The 20846-nt window shown below is 42.1% G+C and overlaps 3 protein-coding genes across 5 annotated transcripts; 2 read left to right on the plus strand and 1 right to left on the minus strand.

The window, feature by feature from the left end:
• Nucleotides 1-238: 238 nt before the first annotated feature.
• Nucleotides 239-9876, minus strand: eif2ak1 (eukaryotic translation initiation factor 2-alpha kinase 1). Of its 3 annotated transcripts, none has more exons than XM_080541452.1 (15): nucleotides 9566-9876; nucleotides 8365-8532; nucleotides 7694-7830; nucleotides 7235-7275; nucleotides 7052-7151; nucleotides 6882-6962; nucleotides 6648-6744; nucleotides 6468-6516; nucleotides 5990-6350; nucleotides 5566-5674; nucleotides 5326-5432; nucleotides 1965-2085; nucleotides 1556-1635; nucleotides 1062-1295; nucleotides 239-576 (listed from the first exon to the last, which is right to left on the minus strand). In XM_080541452.1, exons 1-15 carry the CDS (start codon nucleotides 9738-9740, stop codon nucleotides 457-459), a joined length of 1980 nt encoding a protein of 659 aa, XP_080397578.1. In that variant the 5' UTR covers nucleotides 9741-9876; the 3' UTR covers nucleotides 239-456. The 3 variants fall into 3 exon arrangements, with proteins under 3 accessions (XP_080397578.1, XP_080397577.1, XP_080397579.1); XM_080541451.1 differs by having other exon boundaries at nucleotides 1556-1647; XM_080541453.1 differs by lacking the exon at nucleotides 9566-9876 and adding an exon at nucleotides 8799-8989 and having other exon boundaries at nucleotides 1556-1647.
• Nucleotides 2411-5219, plus strand: LOC308167429 (ankyrin repeat domain-containing protein 61-like; the record flags this gene model as incomplete). The annotated part of the gene is made up of 5 exons (XM_080541850.1): nucleotides 2411-2467; nucleotides 3372-3466; nucleotides 3923-4088; nucleotides 4216-4416; nucleotides 4578-5219. 5 exons carry the CDS (start codon nucleotides 2411-2413, stop codon nucleotides 5217-5219), a joined length of 1161 nt encoding a protein of 386 aa, XP_080397976.1.
• A 730-nt stretch (nucleotides 9877-10606) lies between the features above and the next one.
• Nucleotides 10607-20586, plus strand: pms2 (PMS1 homolog 2, mismatch repair system component). The gene is made up of 15 exons (XM_080541577.1): nucleotides 10607-10730; nucleotides 10830-10969; nucleotides 11892-11978; nucleotides 12108-12210; nucleotides 12533-12716; nucleotides 13611-13778; nucleotides 14849-14946; nucleotides 15054-15153; nucleotides 15270-15354; nucleotides 16696-16875; nucleotides 16964-17870; nucleotides 18184-18351; nucleotides 18445-18545; nucleotides 18726-18895; nucleotides 20435-20586. Exons 1-15 carry the CDS (start codon nucleotides 10717-10719, stop codon nucleotides 20576-20578), a joined length of 2649 nt encoding a protein of 882 aa, XP_080397703.1. The 5' UTR covers nucleotides 10607-10716; the 3' UTR covers nucleotides 20579-20586.
• Nucleotides 20587-20846: the final 260 nt, after the last annotated feature.

The raw sequence follows: 20846 nt of genomic DNA on the forward strand, positions 1-20846 counted from the left end.
TTTGTGAAACATGTTTTGCATTTGATGGTATGATTGTTCGTAGACCAGGGAATGCAGTGAGAGTGTTTGTTCACTTTGATAGAAAAGCGCTGTGCACGAATCGTTTATATATATATATATTAAAAAAAGCATATAATTATTTACGAGTGTTGTATGTATACATTACTGTGGACAATCAAATACCATGCAAAGTTTACTTTTGGCAATCCTGTCCTCAATGAAAGCACCTCTCATAATGTACTTTTATGAAGTCACACACATACAATTATATTCAGTCAATGACTGTAAAATACACACAGACTTGGATTGGATCAATTATATACTATGTATTCAGGTTTTAAATAAAATATAGTTATGACACCTCCAGGCAGAGACACACGTACACACATTCAACCATTTGCACCAAGTTATTCACATGGTAAAGTACAGGTTTGAGATCTGCAAAGATGTTTGTGGTCAAGTTTTGTCCGTGGGATGACATGTGTTTGGTGCACTCTGCAGCTGACTGATCTGTCTCCTGAGCTGAACAATCTCCTCTTCTTGCTCCTCCACCTTCCTCTGCAAACCATGAATAACCTAAAAGGGAAGACAGGGGGACATTAAATAACGTTTGATTGCATTTAACTGGCAAGTTAACAGGCTTCTCATCTCTACTGTTACTCATTTGTAATGCATACATTTGTTGCATGCACAGATCTCAAATTAGGAATCAGTCTAAAGGCTCGAACACACTGCCGACCTCTACCAGTTCTCACACGGCTCTCACACTTGTCGCTCTCACGTTTGCGGCTTCCATACTGGCAGCGTTTCGCTGTATCTCTAACTGTGGTGCTGCTACTGCCAGCCCTATCTTAGTACATTGAGTTTTGCCTTTGCATGTGGAAAAAATAGGTGAGAGTCCTAATCTCTAGATGGCGTGTTGCGGCAGCCAGTGTGAGACACATTTGAGACGTGCGCTGTATGGCTGCTCTAACCCGTTAACATGAAAAGCACACACGCTGCTGTGGTAGAGGTTGGCGGTGTGTTCGAGCTGTAATATCATCCAAGGCCTGTCCATATACCATGTCTTTACTGCTGAAGAGCTCGCTCTGCAGTAGCTGGGTAGCGCTGGGTCGGAGGGCAGGAACTTGGCTGGTGAGCAGCTGGATGTACTTGGCCAGGACTGGCCAGCGCTGGCAGAAGGAGTCTGGGACTTTCCCTTCACGGAGGCCCTCTAGTGTTCGCACACGCTCCATCTCTGTCCCAAAGGGCTGGAAAAGCTCAAAAGCAACCACTCCTATGCTGTACATGTCTGACTGAGACCAACACAGAGACAAAGCATCATTACATTCCCATTTAATTTAAGATTTGTGCATAAGACTAACACACTCGTAACTCACACTTGACAGTTACACACTTGTAACTCCTCGTGCCTAAATGGTGACATGGTCCAAATTTACTAAAACATTTATAAAAAAAGAGGAAAGCACTTATACAAGGGAGAATCTAGTGTTCACCATTGTCTGCATATTACAAACATTACCATTGTAATTACATGGAATTTGAGGTTACTTACCTTTGAATCATAATGGGAGCACTCCAGTTGCTCAGGTGCAGCATACACAAATGTCCCCACTCCTGTTGTGTGTGAAGAATCTGTAAAATAGTCTGTTGGTCACAAAGAGTCAGGAATCCATCCAGGATCAGATACTTTCCAATTGTGTGGCTGCTTTGGCAATATTTATGTTTGTGATTCATGTCAATAAAGCTTACTGAACTTCATTGAAATGTAGTTGAACAAACCTATAGCGCCATCTACCGGTACATTGCCAGATGTATTTGTACACGTCCGTTTTTGGAAACTTTGGTGCACATCTTTGAACTTTTGTTTGTGAAAGTATACAATGTAGCATTTCTTAACTGTATCAATTGTACTGAAAAAGGGGGGGGGGGGGATACAAAAAAGAAAGGAAATCTGGTCTCACCACTGTTATGTGAAGTGGAGGGGGGCGTCTCATTATGATCCAATATAATATCCTTGCAAGCCAGCCCAAAGTCTCCAATCCTCACATGGCAGTCATGTCCATGCAGGAAAATATTCCTGGGCTGTGAAAAAAATGTAAACATGATTGATTTGAATTAAATTACATCGTGAATAATTAAGTCATTTTGATTTTGATAGATTGATTGGTACCGCACGCATGTGAGGTCATTAGGCGCAAAGGTTCCAAAACGTAACCTAGGCTACATTCTTCTAAAATGCTGAATTATATTTCAAATGTAAACTAGCTTAACGTTTTAATAATTTTGCCATTTCCAGTTTTCAATGGGTAACAACACAAACAAACAATGCCTTAGCCTTAGAGCATTTGAGAATCACGTCCACTTGTTACTCTACGATGCAATAGTGAGGGGAGAGGTGTCGAATATAATGAAGCTTTTAAAGTCTCACCCCGTCAACAACCCTCTACGTCTACGTCTACAACTAGTAAGTGTTTAAACGTTTTTTTATTTATTCTTCTTTCCCTAGAATGTGTCTGTCTACACACAGGCCCCAGGGCATGATAATCCACCAATTATGCATTATCAAGATTTCAGGTATGACAGGTGCGATATTTCAGGATGAGATGTGTGGTTGTAACATTCATTGTAGTGGGATCAGAAAACGTGAACATAATAGCGGCAACTTTCCAGCCGGAGATGTCTACATGTATAACTCTAGCAAGCGGACAGTTTTACAGGCAGCGTTTAGTGACGTTGAAAACCAGAACATCTACATTTTAACACCAGGGTTGACTTTGAGAAGTCAGAATATACACAGTATGGCACACTTAGTTGGGGTTTAAATAACATGACAAGAACAGAAGATCACACATGTTTGTGTATTTCGAGGGGACACTATGGAAACTAGCTGCATGATCGGCACGTCTTCAGATGATGTCGATTTGTGTAACGCAATATTACAAGAACATTTAGAGATTATTCATACGATCTCAAAAAAACGCGGGGGCAACTCGATCATCAATATACGAGAAAACACTGCACAACGGTTGAAATTCATCGATTCAAAGGTAGGCTACCGGTAACCTTCAAAAATGTTTTACAGTAGTCTACAATACATTCATTGACAGACTAAACTGTTATACACTTTTATCGCTATTTATGTGTTGCGGTTGCGGCACATCAACCAACCCAAATTCAAAAACCCAAAAAAACTAATTATGAATCCATAATTGATATGTAATAATAAATAAACACACACACATTGGCCATATAGTATTCAATATTTACCCCTATATTTCAGATTAGGGTCAGAGTTCACTGTCCATTGAGCAAGAGCATTCTTACACTACACACTTTTCTCAAGTTCCAACTGGTTATGTTACCCTCAGGGCCTTGCTGTCCTCCCTCTACATTTGGCTGCAGAACACAGGAGGGTTAAGAGCGTTGAGAGCCTCTTGTCTGCAGGAGCAGACCCGGAACTAAGGTATTTACTTAGCTCTATTGCATATGACCTGGATTAATTAATTGTACTCTCTCACTATTCTCCTTTTGGCACACAGGTCATGCAAGTGGTTCATTATTCTTTATGAGTGTCTAATGCCTCTACTTCACCTGCACTGACCTGAACAAAGAGGTGAAAGCAGTATGGTGGGTGGTATGGTGCCCAGTGCCCACAGGGAATGATTTCACTTAGGAATTAGATCACATTAGTGCAGATTAAGGAAAAGAGAAAGAATGCTATCTTGGACAATTGAGATGCACCTTAAGACTGCTGCAATGTGGCAATTTCAAATGTTCTCTTGCCTACCTACTTACGTCCAGTTTTCATAACTTCCACCTATTGTTAAAAACAAAACAAACCAAAAACTGTAAAACTTCTGTATACTTAATATTCATTAACACTCAATAAAGCGTGCACTATTCTCTCACCGCCCCACAGGGACCAGCGTGGCCGCAACACTCTGCACCTGGTGCTCACCCACTGGCCTTATGGCCTGTCATCCTGGCCCACGCCCAAGTTCCAACTGACAATGGCCACTATGCAGCAGCGGGCCGAGGCCTGCTTAACAGTGCTCTGTAACCATGGGGTGGACATCAACGCTGTGGTAATTAATTCGATTTGACCATTTAAAAATACTTACACAATGATTTCCATCACTACCTTTGGTATGCATCATTCATTTTTATATAAAATACAAAAAAACAATGATAAACACACAATGTGGCCCAAAGGTTGAAAACGACAGACGCGAGACCGCGCTCCACCTGGCTGTGCAGTATGGAGCTCTCCCGGCGGTTAGCTTACTGGCTAGCCATGGTGCCATGATCAACACTATTGATCGCTCTGGGATGTCACCCCTGCATATGGCTGCCGGGATGCTCAACGCGGCGATAACAACTAGGCTGGTAAAGCTAGGCGCTGACGTCAACAAGGTTAGTGTTCTTTCATTTTCTTTTTGGTGGTTCAAATCAAATCCTGACCACACAAGTGAATGATACTATCTAGGCGTAGGTCAAGCTGTGTTGAATTATGGCCTAAAAAGTATATCAAGAAGGTTATACGCACTTTACATAAAGTTTGATCTGATTTGAAGGTGGTGTATCAGTCCGGGAACAGCCCTCTGCATATGGCAGCTCTGGGCGCAGCCACCAAGCCTGGTCCGACATCGGACAAGCATCTGAGGTGTATTACTGTGCTGCTAGACCATGGTGCTAATCCTGACCTGGTGAATAAGGCAGGTCGGACGCCCCTTCACGAGGCCTTCAGTGTAGTCAAGGAAGGCGTGGTGGACCTGCTCCTGAAATATGGATGTGACATCAACAAATTGACAACCTCAGGGCAGAACTGCCTGTTTCTGTTCCTGAATCACAAGCCTAATGTAAGGCACACCGCTCTGTTGGGTAAGCTCCTCACTCTGACCTACCCTCTGACCATCACAAACAAAGATGGCCTCTTCCCCAGCACTTTAATGCTACCAGAGTACTTCGACCAGAGGGACCAGCTACTGAGCCTGACCAAGCAGCCAAAGAGCCTTATGGACATCTGCAAGATTCATATCTACCAGCAGTATGGGAGGAGCCATAGGGAGGGTCTGAAGCAGATTCTGCCTGAAAAGGTGTATGACTTTGTCTTCAACTTCTGGGAAAACCCAACTGATGTCAAATTCTTTAGAGAGGGTGATGCATACGAAGAAATGTTCAGGTGGCACGGCTATACACATTTCCGAGGCTTTTAAATAGATTTCACTTCGGAGCACTTCATGAACTTTCAGAGAAGTGTATATATGTTTAGATATCGTACATCTGTCATATACAATAAACTACCTCATTGCAAAAATATACCTTTAGATCTCTGTGCATTATGCCTCTTGAGTGAATGTATTCCACTCCTTCAAGTATTTTTCGAAGAATGCTGAGTGTTTCTTCTGTGTCCACAGATCCGTAAGGATCTGAAAATCCAAACCCCAAAACATGAATGAAAAAATAGTGCATTATGCAAATGTTACGACAGACATATGAAAGCAAATACAAGGGAAACACCGGTAGGGATGTATGTGATTTGAGTGATGGATTGTATCTTACTCTTTGAGCTGGGTTCCTCCCTGGGTCTGGCACTCCTCTCATAGATCCAGTCTTTGAGTGAGCGTTCACACAACTGCATTTGAATATACAGCATCAGGTGGAACTGCACCTGAGGCAGCAACAGAAGTATCTGTCAACATCACTTATACAAACAAATGCACAATTGTATAGAATAAAGACGAAACTCCAATAGTTTATGGTAAAGAATAAACGGCTTACAGTAAAGAATAACATATTCGATTGTAGAATTTGAAATGCCCTCTTAACATAGGAAACACAATTATTGTTTGTCCTTATGTTATTCAAATGAACATACATACCCCCCACCCACAATTTGACATGTTGAAACTGCAGTGCCTCGTTGTATGGAGGATTAAAGCTGGGTTTGTGCTTATTAAACAACAAAAGCTCCATTATACCCTACCTCCTTAGAGAGGTGTTTTTCAGTCCACTGCTCACTTCCTGTGTCAACGTAGGAGTTATTGTTTAACTCCATCTTGTTCCTGCTCGAGTCGTCCTCTGTCCGAGACGAGCCGTCCCAACTAACTGCGGGGCAAGTGTCCATCACCTGGCCACGGCGGCCCAGAAATACACAGGGGACAAAGTTCTCTGGGATGCGATGCATGGCTTTGGGACACATTGCCTGGCTCTTCTCTTCTTTAGGAGCTAAGGCTTTCACTGGGAGACCCTCTAGTGTTTTAGCCATGGTCACTGGGGCCTTTGGTTGATCTGAGCTCTCAAAGACTATTGAAGAACCACTGCTGCTACCGGTGCTCTCCTCAGTACTGTGAGTGGGAAAATAACTAGTTTTTACTGTCAAATACGAACATAATCCTAAATGATTTTGTATGTCATTGATATTGGACACAAAAAAGGAAAATAATATTGGATACAAAACGTACCCCTCTCGAAGTGCAGGAGTCTCCAACGCTGGGAGTATTGATTTGGGCTCTGAAATAAAGAAATGCTTCCATGTCAAATAACATGACAACAAGGACCTACAAGACTTGAGGACAACATTCGATCACACCACTTTCATTTCAATACTAGAATGTGTCCAAGGAGAGGCGTTACAAACTCACTCCTAGCCACAGGTTGGACATGCTCCATCCAAGCAGTGTGATAGCCCACTACATTGGCATGCTGAAGACTGGACAACACTTTAACCTCCCTGAGGACCTGAAAGAAATGTAATGTCCATTATCAATCTTTAGGACACATTTTCACTGTTTCTGTGGCATGAATATGTCATGAACCTTCACACACCATACTGTTGGTCAATTTCTGATGAATGCACATTTTTATCAATAACATACCTTCATACAGTCGTCCCTTGAAACATTCTTGATGAGAATTTTCTTCACAGCATAATTCTGGCCATCCAGCTTGTTTGTTACCTACAATGAATAGCAATAGCAAGAATTCCTAATAATGCAGGTTTTTGTATGTTTTGTTATTTTTCAATATTGACTTAAGAGTTCTGCACCTTATAGACATTGCCATAGGATCCTTTTCCAAGTATAGAGGTCTCTTCAAACTCACTGAGGTAGCGAGATGTCTGTGCTTGGAACAGACCCTCTTTTGGTCTAGGGGTAAGAAGAAAATCATATCTAAAAAAGATCCTCTCAAGTTCCTCACAACACAACTCATCAAAGTATCATACTCTTACCTTGTAAGGCTCTGTGTGTCTGTATTCAAGAATCTTTGAGACTGAAATGGCATAATGAAGAATTATCTCAGTTACAGTGCAGTGGTAACTGGCTTCAAGTTTATTGTTACGTCACATTACACAAGTGTAATAGAGTAAAATTCTTAAGGCCAATGCACACAGCGTGCGATTTCTGTTGCACGACAACATTCCATTTTGAAGTTTGAATGGAAGTCTATGAGAAAATCGCATCCCAATGCACACGGCCCCGCACGGCGAAAATTCGATTCCATTCATGACAACAATGGAAGTTGTCGTGCAACAGAAATCGCACGCTGTGTGCATTGGGCTTTAGGCTTCGGTTCCTGACATTGCAGCACAAGACAATAAGGCAATAGGCATAATTCAAGATTTTTAAAAAAAGGGACAGTCAATTGTGGGGTAACCAGAAGAGGGTGCTTTCCCCTGTAGCTTGCTTACCTGAGGGAACAGCGAGGTGCTGGCAGCGTGCAGGAGCTCAGTGAAGGCCCGGTTGTGTTGTAGTCTGACAGTGCTAAACTCATCGCTAATGGCCAAAGGAGAGAGGAGGCTCATTGCTGCTAAACGCTGACCAATTACTGTGAAGGAAGGCAAAGGTGACAACAAAGTGAATTATTGCTCACAGTTTCCTGTTTCCTTAAATTGTATCTTTTTTTTAAGCAAGCTAGAGATATAAAAAGGTTTTGACCATATTAACGATCGTTTGTCAGGTGAGCTTCATCAAAGACAGGACTTAAGGCTCCTGCCCACTGTGCGATTTGTCCACGATTTCGCCATGAATTTGTTGTCGCAGACTACGTTGCGTAGTCGTAGAGACATCCTAGCGTCGTAAGGCGAAATCGGGACGTCGTAAGTCGCACAGTGTGAGAGAGTCAGCGATCAACGACTAATTGCTCCTAGTTCTAAAGACGAGGCTACGACCTGCCGACAAATTTCTGGCAGGTCAGAAATTTTCGTCGTGGCTCGTGAAGTGTGGCTGGTCCTTACTCTGCCTATACAAATTAGCCTAGACTAAAGGAGAATAACAAATGTTCTACCCGCCTCCAGAAACACATTTAGACATTTCAATTATCTGTCAAATTTTACTAACTGACAGCTTTGTAAACACTTACCCTTGAATAGCATGCGTGAGCGAGTGGGATCACTCTCGTACACAAAGCACAAGTGCTCTAGCAGGGAACCCAGCAGCAGATGGTTAGGTATAGCTGTGGCAAACTCCTGGATAGATGGGTATTGCTTGCCAGCCGTCAGAACCTCACAGTTATTTTCAGAGTCTGACGCTTTGTTTACACAGGAGAGAAAGCAAAGCAGAGGATACAGTAGTGAGTGTTTGTAACAAGATTAGATTATGTTATAACACATAAGAGTAGATGGGTAGGCCTAATAACAACTGTTGTGTGTCTCAACTGTGCCCTCCTTTAATCCCTACAATAGTCCTATTTCCATACAGGAGAGGAGACCATAACCAACACAATATAATAAGGATATTCTTACTTGACAAACCCCTGATGAGAGAAGAGCAATAAAATACAAATAAAATTCTTACCTTCAGCAATAACCCTGGCTATCAATTTAACAATGTCTGTTTCTGGGTCCATGTTGCCTCTATGTGATATTAATTAGTCTGATATTAAAGAACTCCCAACATCACTGAAGGTTGACCGAAAAACCTTTCAAGCCAGTGAGTATAGCCCATCTTGTTTATACATGCTGGGATGTAATCAGTGGTAAGGCTTATCAGTCTGTCACAGTACACAGCACCAGGCCCTCCACCCGAGGCACTGAGGCAACTAACATGGGGGGAAATATGACGAAAGTGGGTGGGGGAAAAAAGGTCTATGCCTAAAACTGTAGCCTATGATCTCTCACGCTTCAGGCCTACACAGTGTGTCTCAGACTCTGAATGTGTGTTATCATTTTGTAATGTCACATGGCATTTTTTTCTGTGTTCTATATTCTAGGTACTGAAGTAGGGTTGCAACATTTTCCCTGATCAATTTGGATTACATTTCTGATCATTTCCAAAAGTTTCAATATGGAAACCATACTGTACCATACTGAAGAATGTCAAGTATTATAAGTTGCCAAAAGAAACATAAATCATTTGGTGGGAACCAGTGCCTCGCTTGAGGATGACCAATTATACTACTATTAATATCATAAGAAGTTATTCTCTCATGAGATGTTCCAAAGTGTATTTATGGCGACTTGACTGACACAGCCAGATACAGTGTCAGATGACTCCGCCCACAAACACATGCGACAATAGATTTGTGATCAAGTGATTCAGTTTTCTAGCTTTCTGCGACTTACTATCAAACTGAACGTCATCATCCACTTCGCTGGTTAACTCAAATACGCTCCTTTCGTGTCTCACGTTGGTGGTTAAATTCCGGCGAATCAATAGGTTCATACTGGTACTACCGCTGCTCGAACTTTCCGCAGCTTTCATATTCATAAGCCCCCTCGATGCTGTTGAATCCAACATGTCGGTAGCTGATAGATAGATAGATAGATAGCTATTTAAACCCTCGACAGTGGCAATACCTCCATGTCTACCGTGACAAATTCTTAAGCTTTAATATTTCCCCATTCAGCTTCCACACGTTCTACTTTGTGAGTGTCAGGTTGTCTTACGAGTTGAGCTTCCCTTATGAGTCCCTACTGTCAACCAGCAGCCATGTTTTGACACCCCTATTATAAGGGACCATGCTAGTTAAAACGAAGCACAATATAGACTACAGTAAGCATTTTCTGTATTACTATGAAAATAGTCATATAATAATATGGGAAATAATTCACTCAAACCATTGAAAATGATATCTGCAAACACTGCGAAATAAACTACTAAGCAAGCAGCGCCTGTCTAGTTCGTCTCAAACATCTCTGTTCGTCTCTCGACTGTATGGTGAATTCTGCATGGTCCCTGGGACTAGACGCAGATTACACACACATTTAGCTCCCGTGGTCGAGATGATGAAATCATGTTACAATTCTTGATAGAATGAAAACGAAGACTTTTTTTTTTAAATGTCTTTATTATCAAAAAATAAAGCCTTTGCTCAAAGCATTGTGTGTCACTCAGAATGTGTTCTCATTTCTAATTTTGCAATGATACCTTGTGTGTACCTTGTGTACAAAATCTGTCCGATCTCACTGTCTGCGCAGAACATGTGCACATTTGACACTCGTGACTACTGACCAGCCAAAACAAACTTCTCTGCGCGCGCGGAATACGCTTTGCTCTGTCTGCGCTCTGTCTGTCTGTCTAGACTTGTATGGCCTCTGCGTGTCCACAACGCTAGTCTTGAGATTACGGAATTATATCTTGCTTTCTCATATTAGAATGTATACAAACTGCTAGCCCAAACCTCTTCCTCCACCATTACAAGTTGCAAAGAGAATATCCTCATGTCTAGCTTGCATTTTCTCTAGCAAAAACGTGTTCTTCGAAAACATTCAAGATGACGGACGCTTGGTATGTATTCTAGTCATTGTGTGTGATAATCAAGTCTGTTATGTGCAACTGCTTTAGCACACGATAACAGCTTTCTATATTATGACAATTACTCCATAGCGCAGAACCAGCTCAAGCCATCAAGCCGATTGACAGGCACTCTGTGCATCAGATCTGCTCAGGTCAAGTGGTGTTGACCCTTTCCACAGCTGTGAAGGAACTGGTGGAGAACAGCATCGATGCAGGGGCAACCAATGTTGGTAAGTCAAGTGTCATGGTAATGATAAGTGCTTTGGCAATACTGTACTGTTGCATTATTACATGTTGAGCAGAGTAATATTTGCATAAGCTGATGCTTATTCAAGTTTATGGGCACTATCATCTCCAACACACTAAAATGGGATAACAACATCACCCATTTAGTGAAAAAAGGCCAGCAGCGTTTGTTCTTCCTCCATCAGCTGAAGAGACTTAACATCAGTCGTCACATCCTCGTCCAGTTCTATAGGGCCGTCATAGAGAGCATCCTAACATCTTCCATCACTGTCTGGTACGACTCTGCGTCTGCCCGATCCAAGGCCAAGCTACAAAGAGTCGTACGGACAGCTGAGTGGATCATCGGCTGCCCCCTGCCTCCCATCACAGACCTCCATAGCTCCAGATCATTAAAAAGAGCACGCAAGATTGTGTCTGACCCCTCACATCCAGCTCACAGCTTGTTTGAATTACTCCCTTCTGGACAGCGGTACAGGGCCATGAGGTCAAAAATATCACGCCACTTGAATAGTTTCTTCCCCAAAGCCATAACCCTTCTCAATAACTCCTGATCATTGCACCTTGCACTTAACATGTTTTTGCACTACAGTAGGCTATATTTATTCACTCGTATTGTTACTGTATATATTGTGTGTCTTGAGTATTGTTGTGTTGTCCTCTTGTTGTTGTATGTACTGTAGCTTGTTCAGCATGGAGAATACCAAGTCATCTTCCTAGTGCACTGCACATGGCGAATAAAGTTGAATTGAATAGCTTGAAATATAGATGTTTGGGAAATACACAGGAATTCTTTACTACATGGGAATACACAGGACAATATTTTACTACATGGAAGAAAGTTTGAAGTAGCAGGTTAGACTTTAACTTGGTTTAGCCTAATACACTTGGTTTTCTTACTTTTTTCAGATGTCAAATTGAAAGACAATGGAACAGAATTGGTTGAGGTGTCGGACAATGGCAAAGGAGTAGAAGAGGCGAACTTTGAAGGACTGAGTGAGTGTCAACTTTCATCTGTCAGTATTCATTTAAAGATTACACCTTTACTTCTATACTCTCACATACCGATCTTGATTTTCAAGATGTATAAATTATATTCTCTCTTGAACATCATCCTGCCCACAGCATTGAAGCACCACACATCAAAGTTGAAGGATTTCTCTGACCTCATACATGTGGACACATTTGGCTTCCGAGGGGAAGCCCTCAGCTCTCTCTGTGCACTAAGGTAAATCTGGGTCCTTGCTCCTCTCGCAGTGAAAATGGATGGGTGGATTGATAGATAGAGTGATGGGAAGATTATTGAATGATTGTTTCATTAATTGAAATACACAATTAAAGAAGCACTGGAAATGCAGTATATACAATTGCATCCTATTATACAAAATTCTCTTTAGAGTATAGACCAAAGTGCAGATTTTACACAACTTATAATTAACAGTGGGCCATATGACCGAAAGTCAGACACAATCCCCTCGAAGCTTATCTAAACCCAACTGTCCGCTGTAGTTTTGTCTCCCCTGAGCTCTCTCTCTTCTGTCCCTCCTCAGTAACCTCAGTGTGGTGACGTGTCACGAGTCTGCTCAGGTGGGAACCAAGCTGGTGTTTGATCACAATGGCCACCTGGTACAGCGGTCCCCCCACCCCCGGCAACAGGGCACCACTGTCTGCCTTCAGCAGCTCTTCTACACCCTGCCTGTCCGCCACAAGGAGTTCCTGCGCAACATCAAGAAGGTAGGGTAGTCATGCAGCACAACATCAAGAAGGTAGGGTAGTCATGCAGCACAACTCGAGTCTAGAGTGGAAAGTCTGATTGAACTGTTTTTGTTTTTTAGCAAGTTGTCATGGAAAAGTCTAGGGTTTAGCACTGAATATTCGGTGAGACTGCACAAATATGCACGGACACAATATCTGTTCTATATGTTTAATAACATGGTTGCAAGCATAGCCAAGGTCTCTAGCAGACAATATAGAGTCACAACACATCTTGAAAGTCTTTTCCCATCCCTTCTCTTCAGGGCGGTGTTTTCCCATATTTATTATCTACCAAAGGTGCCTTCACCTCCTATCTCAGCTCGGGCCAGTGATAGATGTTAGAAATGATACAGAAATGGTTACAAATATATATTCCACTTCAAAGCCTTTAATATAATTTCCTGTTTCTGTTAGTTTACATAACTCTAATTGGTAACAAAGTCATAAACAAAGGATGATCTAACCCGGAGCAAGGGGTGCCTGGCACAAGGCGATACAAAGGTCAAGTTGTTATAACAGTCATCCAGCATAATGTTTAACATAAACATCTAATACTCTATCTATGTTTAATACAATGATTATGGCATCAAATGATTATAATGCTTATTAGTAACATCTACCTTATCAATGCTTACTAGCAATTAGTATTACAGACTCATTTCACCATTACAAAGTCTATTTTATTATATTATGGTAATTATGGTATAGTTTATTAATATGCATAAAGTAAAACCTATCTGTATGCCTTTGTTTAATGATATAATGTTAGTATCCAGTTCCTATTTCCATAGTATTCCATAGCATAGGTCTTTGGTGATGGGAGGCTCTGTGGCTTAAGGGAATGCTTAAGTGGTCTGTGTTGTTTGTTTACAGGAGTACACCAAGATGATCCACGTCCTTCAGTCTTACTGTATCATCTCCACTGGGGTGCGTATCACCTGCACTAACCAGACAGCCCAGGGCAAACGCAGCCCCGTGCTGTGTACCAGCGGCAGTCAGAGCATGAAGGACAACATAGGAGCTGTATTTGGCCCAAAACAGGTAGGAAAAAAGTGTTGTTCTGTTAGAAAAAATAGAATATTGACACATTTGATTGATTCTGTCTGTGTTGCTGTGCCATTTGCTCAGGGTTGTTTGCTCCTTTCATATGTGACAGCAGTTGGTGAAAGAAGGAACCGACCAAATGTCCAGACTTTTATTCAGAAAAATGTAAGTCTGAACATTTGGTTGGTTGCCGACTTGTTCTTTCACCAGCTGCTGTCACATATTGCACTGGCTGTATCCTTAAGGCCAATGCACACAGCGTGCGATTTCTGTTGCGCGACAACATTCCATTGCAACGCACACGGCGTGCGATGCGATTTTTGTTGCGCCGCAAAATTCCATTTTCAACTCACACCATTGAAGTCTATGAGAAAATCATAAAAAATCGCATCCCAATGCACACGCGTGCGATGCAATTTCTGTTGCACCTCAACATTCCATTGCCTGGCACACTGAAAAGAAGATGAGGTTTACCAAATGGCATCCATTATCCGTTGTGTCCAGTATGTATTTGAAATATATGATATGAAAATGAAATGATAATGTTGTACATCATAAACCCTTCATGTACCGTAGGTGTATGTACTATATCAGACCTTTTGGGTCAGACCTTCAGCCTTTAACTTCTTTCAAAAAAGGAGACAGTCAAAAATGTATGCTCCAGTCTCTCTCCCCGTTATGAGTGACTCAATTAATTTAGATAGACCAGTTGAAGTTTTCCCAATTGTCCCATTGTGATGCAATAATCCGTCGCACCACAAACTTTTACAACATTTGCAAAATTTGACAGTGCGACAAAACTCGCACGCCGTGTGCTTTGTCCCATTCAAAATGAATGGAATCGAATTTTCGCCGTGCGATTAAAATCGGGGCCGTGTGTGTTGGGATGCGATGTTCTCATAGACTTCCATTCAAACTTCAAAATGGAATGTTGTCGCGCAACAGAAATCGCACGCTGTGTGCATTGGCCTTTAGATGTGTCCTTTGTATACATCAGTGCGTGTCTTTTTGAATACGCCGCAAGGTTTTTAATTTGACGCTCTTATTCTGTTCTGTTTCTCCCACAGCTACAGAGTTTGCTCCCATTCCAACAGCTATCTCCCACTGAGGCAATTAAAGACGACTATGGACTCAGTGGTGCAGAACTACCCAAAGATCTCTTTGGGTGAGTGGGGCTATGTACTTATTTACACCCCAGTGTTTTATCACTTATGCCACAGGAGACAGCTAATGGAGAGTGGGTTGTGATCATTAAAATGTAATGTGTTGCAGCATCTCTGGATTTGTGTCGCAAGGGGATCATGGTGTTGGGAGAAGTGCCACAGACAGGCAGTTCTTTTTCATCAATAACCGACCATGTGATCCTACCAAAGTACAGTACTAACAATGAATACTATTGCAACTGATGAATGATTAAATTAATTATATTGTGAATGTTTGTTTTTAGCTCTGAAATCTACTCTGTAATTTCTGTCTTTTTTTGTACAGGTCACCAAAGTTGTAAATGAAGTTTATCACATGTATAACAGACATCAGTACCCGTTTGTGGCCTTGAACATTACTGTAGCCTCAGGTAAGATATTGTTATGTCATTAACCATTTCATATCAGGGCTTGACATTAAGCTTTTTCAGGTACTTGTCCTTCGGACAAGTGAACTTATCTTTTACTTGTCCTAGAGCTCAAGTTACTTGTCCAAATCCAAAGATTTAGAAAAAGCAATAATATGAATAATAATATATTATACTCTCACCGGCCACTTCATTAGGTACACCTTTCAACTGCTTGTTAACGCAAATACCTAATCAGCCAATCATGTGGCAGCAACTCAATGCATTTAGGCATGTAGACATGGTCAAGACGATCTGCTGAAGTTCAAACCAGCATCAGAATGGGAAATAAAGGTGATTTAAGTGACTTTGAACCTGGCATGGTTGTTGGTGCCAGACGGGCTGTTGCGTGATATTATAGTGTCAATATGGACCAAAATCTCTGAGGAATGTTTCCAGCACCTTGTTGAATCTATGCCACGAAGAATTAAGGCAGTTCTGAAGGCAAAAGAGGGGGTCCAACCCCAAGGTGTGCCTAATGAAGTGGCCAGTGAGTGTATGTGTAGGCAAATAACACATTTGACTACTATTGCTTTGATAATGATGTATCCTTATATACATATGATGTATTCAATATTTTGTAATTATTTAAAAACGTAACCCCTAACCCTAACCCTTTTAGATTAAGATTGGCCACAAAAGGGATGAATATCTAGGAATATTTACAAAAAATGTTTGTAACTATAGTCTCTCCCCAATGGAAGCAATCTTATTTGCTAGCTTTTGGATAGTAGCCTATCCTATATTCAAATTGAGAAATCTATAATTAGTGTCATTCTGAAGTTCGTATTGCGATGTGCTGGTCTTAAAATGAAAATAAGCGGCATTGAGAAGAAGCGAATACGCGTTCACGTGACAGGAGACCCACAACACTATGGCTGCGTTCGTAAATTCGCTCTGGAATCTGATCAGCACTCATGGAATGCCTTTTGTCCAATCACGTCTTTATGACGTTGAACGCAGTGTGCGCTCTGGCGCGCTGAGCGAATTTACGAACTATGACGATAACGAACTACGAAGAGACTGAAATAGCGAGAATGAGGCGCGGCATCGCTTTGCTATTTTTGTTTATTCAGATCGGAAGGAGGAATTCATGTTTGCAGATATTAATACATATTGATTTCTTTTTTAGTTTTGACTTGTCCATCGGACAACTGCAGGAGGAAGTCCACTTGTCCGAACATAACATGTACTTGTCCCGGACAAGCGGACAAGCCTTAATGTCGAGCCCTGCATATGTGCTACTATTCTTGTGGTTGTTCTGATTTAGACTCTTGTGTTTGTGGTCTCTGCGTTTTGTTTCAGAGTGTGTGGATGTTAATGTCACTCCCGATAAGCGTCAGATATTCCTTCAGGAGGAGAAGCTCCTGCTGGCCATCCTGAAGAGCTCCCTCGTCGCCATGTACGAGAAAGGAGTCAACAAGATCAGCCTGAACAACAAATCCTTCCCCATGCCCAGTAAGTACACCTCTCCACTGCTCTCAAGTCAACAACTTGTGTATTTATTTATACCATTGAAGGTATAACTGTCTTGCTTGTTCATTTTTTGTTTTGGACTTTTTATTCTCCATAGATACACAATCCTACAAAGCTCTCCGACCTCCTTCAGATTCTGACAGATGCCAAGTAGTTCCTTCGTCGGAGACGTTTCCAGACGCAGGAGAGGATTCTGAACCTGTGCCTTCAAGCCCAAAGTCTCGCCTCAACCTGGCTGGTTTAAAAGCTGCTTTCTCATTGCACCAGAGTCGAGGTACTGGGGCTAAATCAAACACTGCTAAAAGTGCCAGCAGTGGTCCAACTCAGAAGAAGCTGCAGTCTTTCTTCAGAGGCCCAGAGAAGGGCAACACTCACAGGCCAACGTTACAATCCCCTTTGAAATCCACTCAAGGTGCACTTAAATGTTCCCCTGTGGGGAAGTCAGTGCTGGATGGATTCAGGTTTGGAAGGACCCCGGACAGCGATGTAGACTCCGGCCGAGAGAGCACCTTGTCAGAGCTTGACACTACCACAGCGACCCCTGAGAGCCTGTGTGATACAGGGTTAGAGTTTGACTCGCCAGACATCACAGTGGACAAAGCCTGTTTCGAAAGCCAAACATTTGGTGAGCCTTTAGACGAAGCACGCACTATCCCAGAACTTTCAGACATTCCAACTAAACCACGTCTTACGGATAGAAACACAACCCCTAGCCCAGAGGCTAAGAAAGCTCGGTTAGAGAACGGGCGTCTCTGCACAGAGAACAAGACCACTCATCCAACCTGCCCTGAGGGATCCTCTGGGTGTGGGGTAGATGTTCCTGTCTCTTTACAAAAGAGGACGGTGCCATTGCAATTCGCCCTACAGGAGCTCACTGGGAGGGTGAGGAGGCTGCAACTGCAGAGGGATAAGACTGGAGACGGACTGCGTTACAGGCGCTTCAGGGCCACAATCAGCCCTGGAGAGAACCAGAGTGCAGAGAATGAGCTGCAGAAGGAGATCAGGTGGGATATTTACTGCTGTGTGTGTCATTGTGGTAGAAGTCGAATAGGCGCATAGTTGCCACACTTGATTTGTGTTGTACTGTAGAGAATTGTACTGCTGGGGAGTAGCTGGTTATCAAACTTGTGTCCCATGGCTTTCAAGGCTAACACTACTGAGCTCTACTAGAGCTCAAGAACAAGCTGCCCACTGCTGTCAGGTGCCAAAAATGTAAATGTAATGTAAATTACAAGTAACCAGTAATGTCTTACATGGCTGTTACAGATCTATAATATATTGTAAGTTATTTTAAGATTCTCCCTCTCATCCATACAGCAAAGACATGTTTAAGGACATGGAGATCATTGGCCAGTTTAACCTCGGTTTCATCATCACCAAACTGAACACTGACATCTTTATGATCGACCAGCACGCCACAGATGAGAAATACAACTTTGAGATGCTGCAACAGCACACTGCCCTGCAAGGACAGAGACTGATTGTGTAAGAAAACACAGCCATTCACAAAACTTTAACATCAACATGTTTCAACGTTTTGTGACAACGTAATTTTTATGTATTTTCATTCTGTTTCAGTCCACAGAATCTCCACCTCACTGCCGTGAGTGAGAATGTGCTCATTGAGAACCTTGAGATCTTCAAGAAGAATGGTTTTGATTTCCTCATTGATGAGGATGGTAAGTGGACCACATGATTTCATCACTGCCAAATACCTTAGGAAATAACATCCCATTTCCCCAAAACAAACTTAACTCATGTCTGTTGAGAATCCCACACTACTGCCAAACGACTGTTAAAACAACATTGCTTGCATGATGATCCACCAAGGAGTGAACGTGACACCGTGTGCGTTACAGCTCAGGTCATGGAGCGGGTGAAACTGGTGTCCCTGCCCACCAGTAAGAACTGGACGTTTGGGCCAGCGGACATTGAAGAGCTGATCTTCATGTTGAGTGACAGCCCTGGGGTTATGTGTCGGCCTTCTCGTGTCAGACAGATGTTTGCCTCCAGGTCTTGCCGGAAGTCGGTGAGTGTATAATGATGTTATTCAGCATGAATACAATGATAAAGTTACTGATATTTACTAGAGATGCTCCGATCAGGGTTTTTGGTGCCGATCACCGATCACCGATCACTGGAATCAGTGATCTGCCGATCCGATATCACCGATCACCGATCACAGTGTCGAAAATGGCAATTGAAGCATTCTATTTATTGTGTAGCATTATTTATGTTTTTCATTATTCTTAACACCATTGACAATGTATATTAAGTATTCAAATGAAATTAGGAGATGAGAAAGTATCATGAATTGACAACCATCTGTTTTATTGAATTCACAACCACCTGTAGCTTACTTCAGGAAAAACTAATAAATAATAATATAAATAAATAAATAAATAAAATCATAATGAATAAAATGTACACTGTCACATCAAATGTGCAACATTCCACTCGAATGAGAGGAACTAGGGGCTCTTAGAGAACTTGGAGCTTATACTGTAGCTTTCCTGAGGAACAATAAACATACCCAAACTAAACTGCAACATAAACAGGCTATAGCCAAATATAAAATACTGTTTCAAGTCAGTCAGTTTCAAGTCATATTTAGGAGGAGATAAGACAGCAAGTCAGCAATAATCAATAAAACAAAAAAACAAAACATTGCACCTAAGGAGATTTCAGACTCAAACCTTACTTCTTAAGCAGCATCACTGGCAGATTAGCCTAGAGAAATACAAGCATCTCAGCGTTTTTGGCACTCAGCCTGTTCCTCTTATCATCTAAAATATGTCCTGCTGTGCTGAAAAGTCGCTCGCTATCTACACTTGTGCAAGGTGCACAGAGGAAGACCTAAAACTCGCGCGCTAATAGTTGTTGTTGCTATGGGCCTTAGCCTAGTTTAGTGACTTCCTGCTCGCGGGATCACATGACGTCGCTGAACACTACCTACACTACGCTCGTGAAGTCGCGCTGGAACTCTGACCAGCACTCGTGGAACGCCTCTCGTCCAATCAAAGCACTCGGTCCCTTTATGATGTCGAGCCCAGTGTGCGCTTCGGCGCTCTCGGAGCGAATCGACGAACGCAGCAAATGCCGTATGATATTCGTGGTATTGAAAGACCTTGCGTGCGTTCCTCCGCAAGGTATTTCTTTTGAGCAGACATTACAAACTGCATATTTGTTGTCTCTTTCCGACACTGTCTGTGTAATATTGCCAGACTGGCGACGCCATTTCTCTATGTATCAAAACCGATCAAGGGCATATCGGCCGATATCGATCGGCGCCGATCAGATCGGAGCATCTCTAATATTTACTATTAATTAACTGGATGAACTTAGCTTTATGGGTTTTGGCAATGGTATTTCCAAATCAAGTACAACCATTATTAAAGTTCTAGGATTTGTTGGGTATCTTAAGCATGCTTTTGTTTTGGAAAGTCTCCCCATAGTCTGTCAGCTATCATGCATTAGTTCTCCAGCTAAACCGAGAGAAAAATCTTCCTTATGCAGTTGGGTTTACCTGTAAGGTGCATTAGTGTCTGAACTCGGTCTCTCTCCTCAGGTGATGATTGGTACTGCTCTGAACACCAGTGAGATGAAGAAGCTTGTGGTTCATATGGGGGAGATTGAACAACCATGGAATTGTCCACATGGAAGACCCACTATGAGACACCTGGTCAACTTGGACATAATCTCACAAGACTGAAGCTCACATTGGTCACAAATCTCATTAAACAGTGTTGGACTGCTCTTTTTTCAGCTAATCAACATGCCTGTTTGAGTTGACTCTCAATGAAGCGCCATCCTCTGCTGTTGCTCCTATCTGAAAGCAAACACTGTTTGTTGTTTTCTGCTTTATTATCGGTTTTGTGTTGGTAAAACATGTGTTATCACTCTGTAACACTGTATGGTCAGCCTTGAATGTTTTATATTTTTCCTAGTTTTATTATTTTCATGACACTTTCAATAAAATC

The sequence above is a fragment of the Nansenia antarctica genome (assembly GCF_963989245.1).
Source record: "Nansenia antarctica genome assembly, chromosome: 11".
Classification (NCBI taxonomy): domain Eukaryota; kingdom Metazoa; phylum Chordata; class Actinopteri; order Argentiniformes; family Microstomatidae; genus Nansenia; species Nansenia antarctica.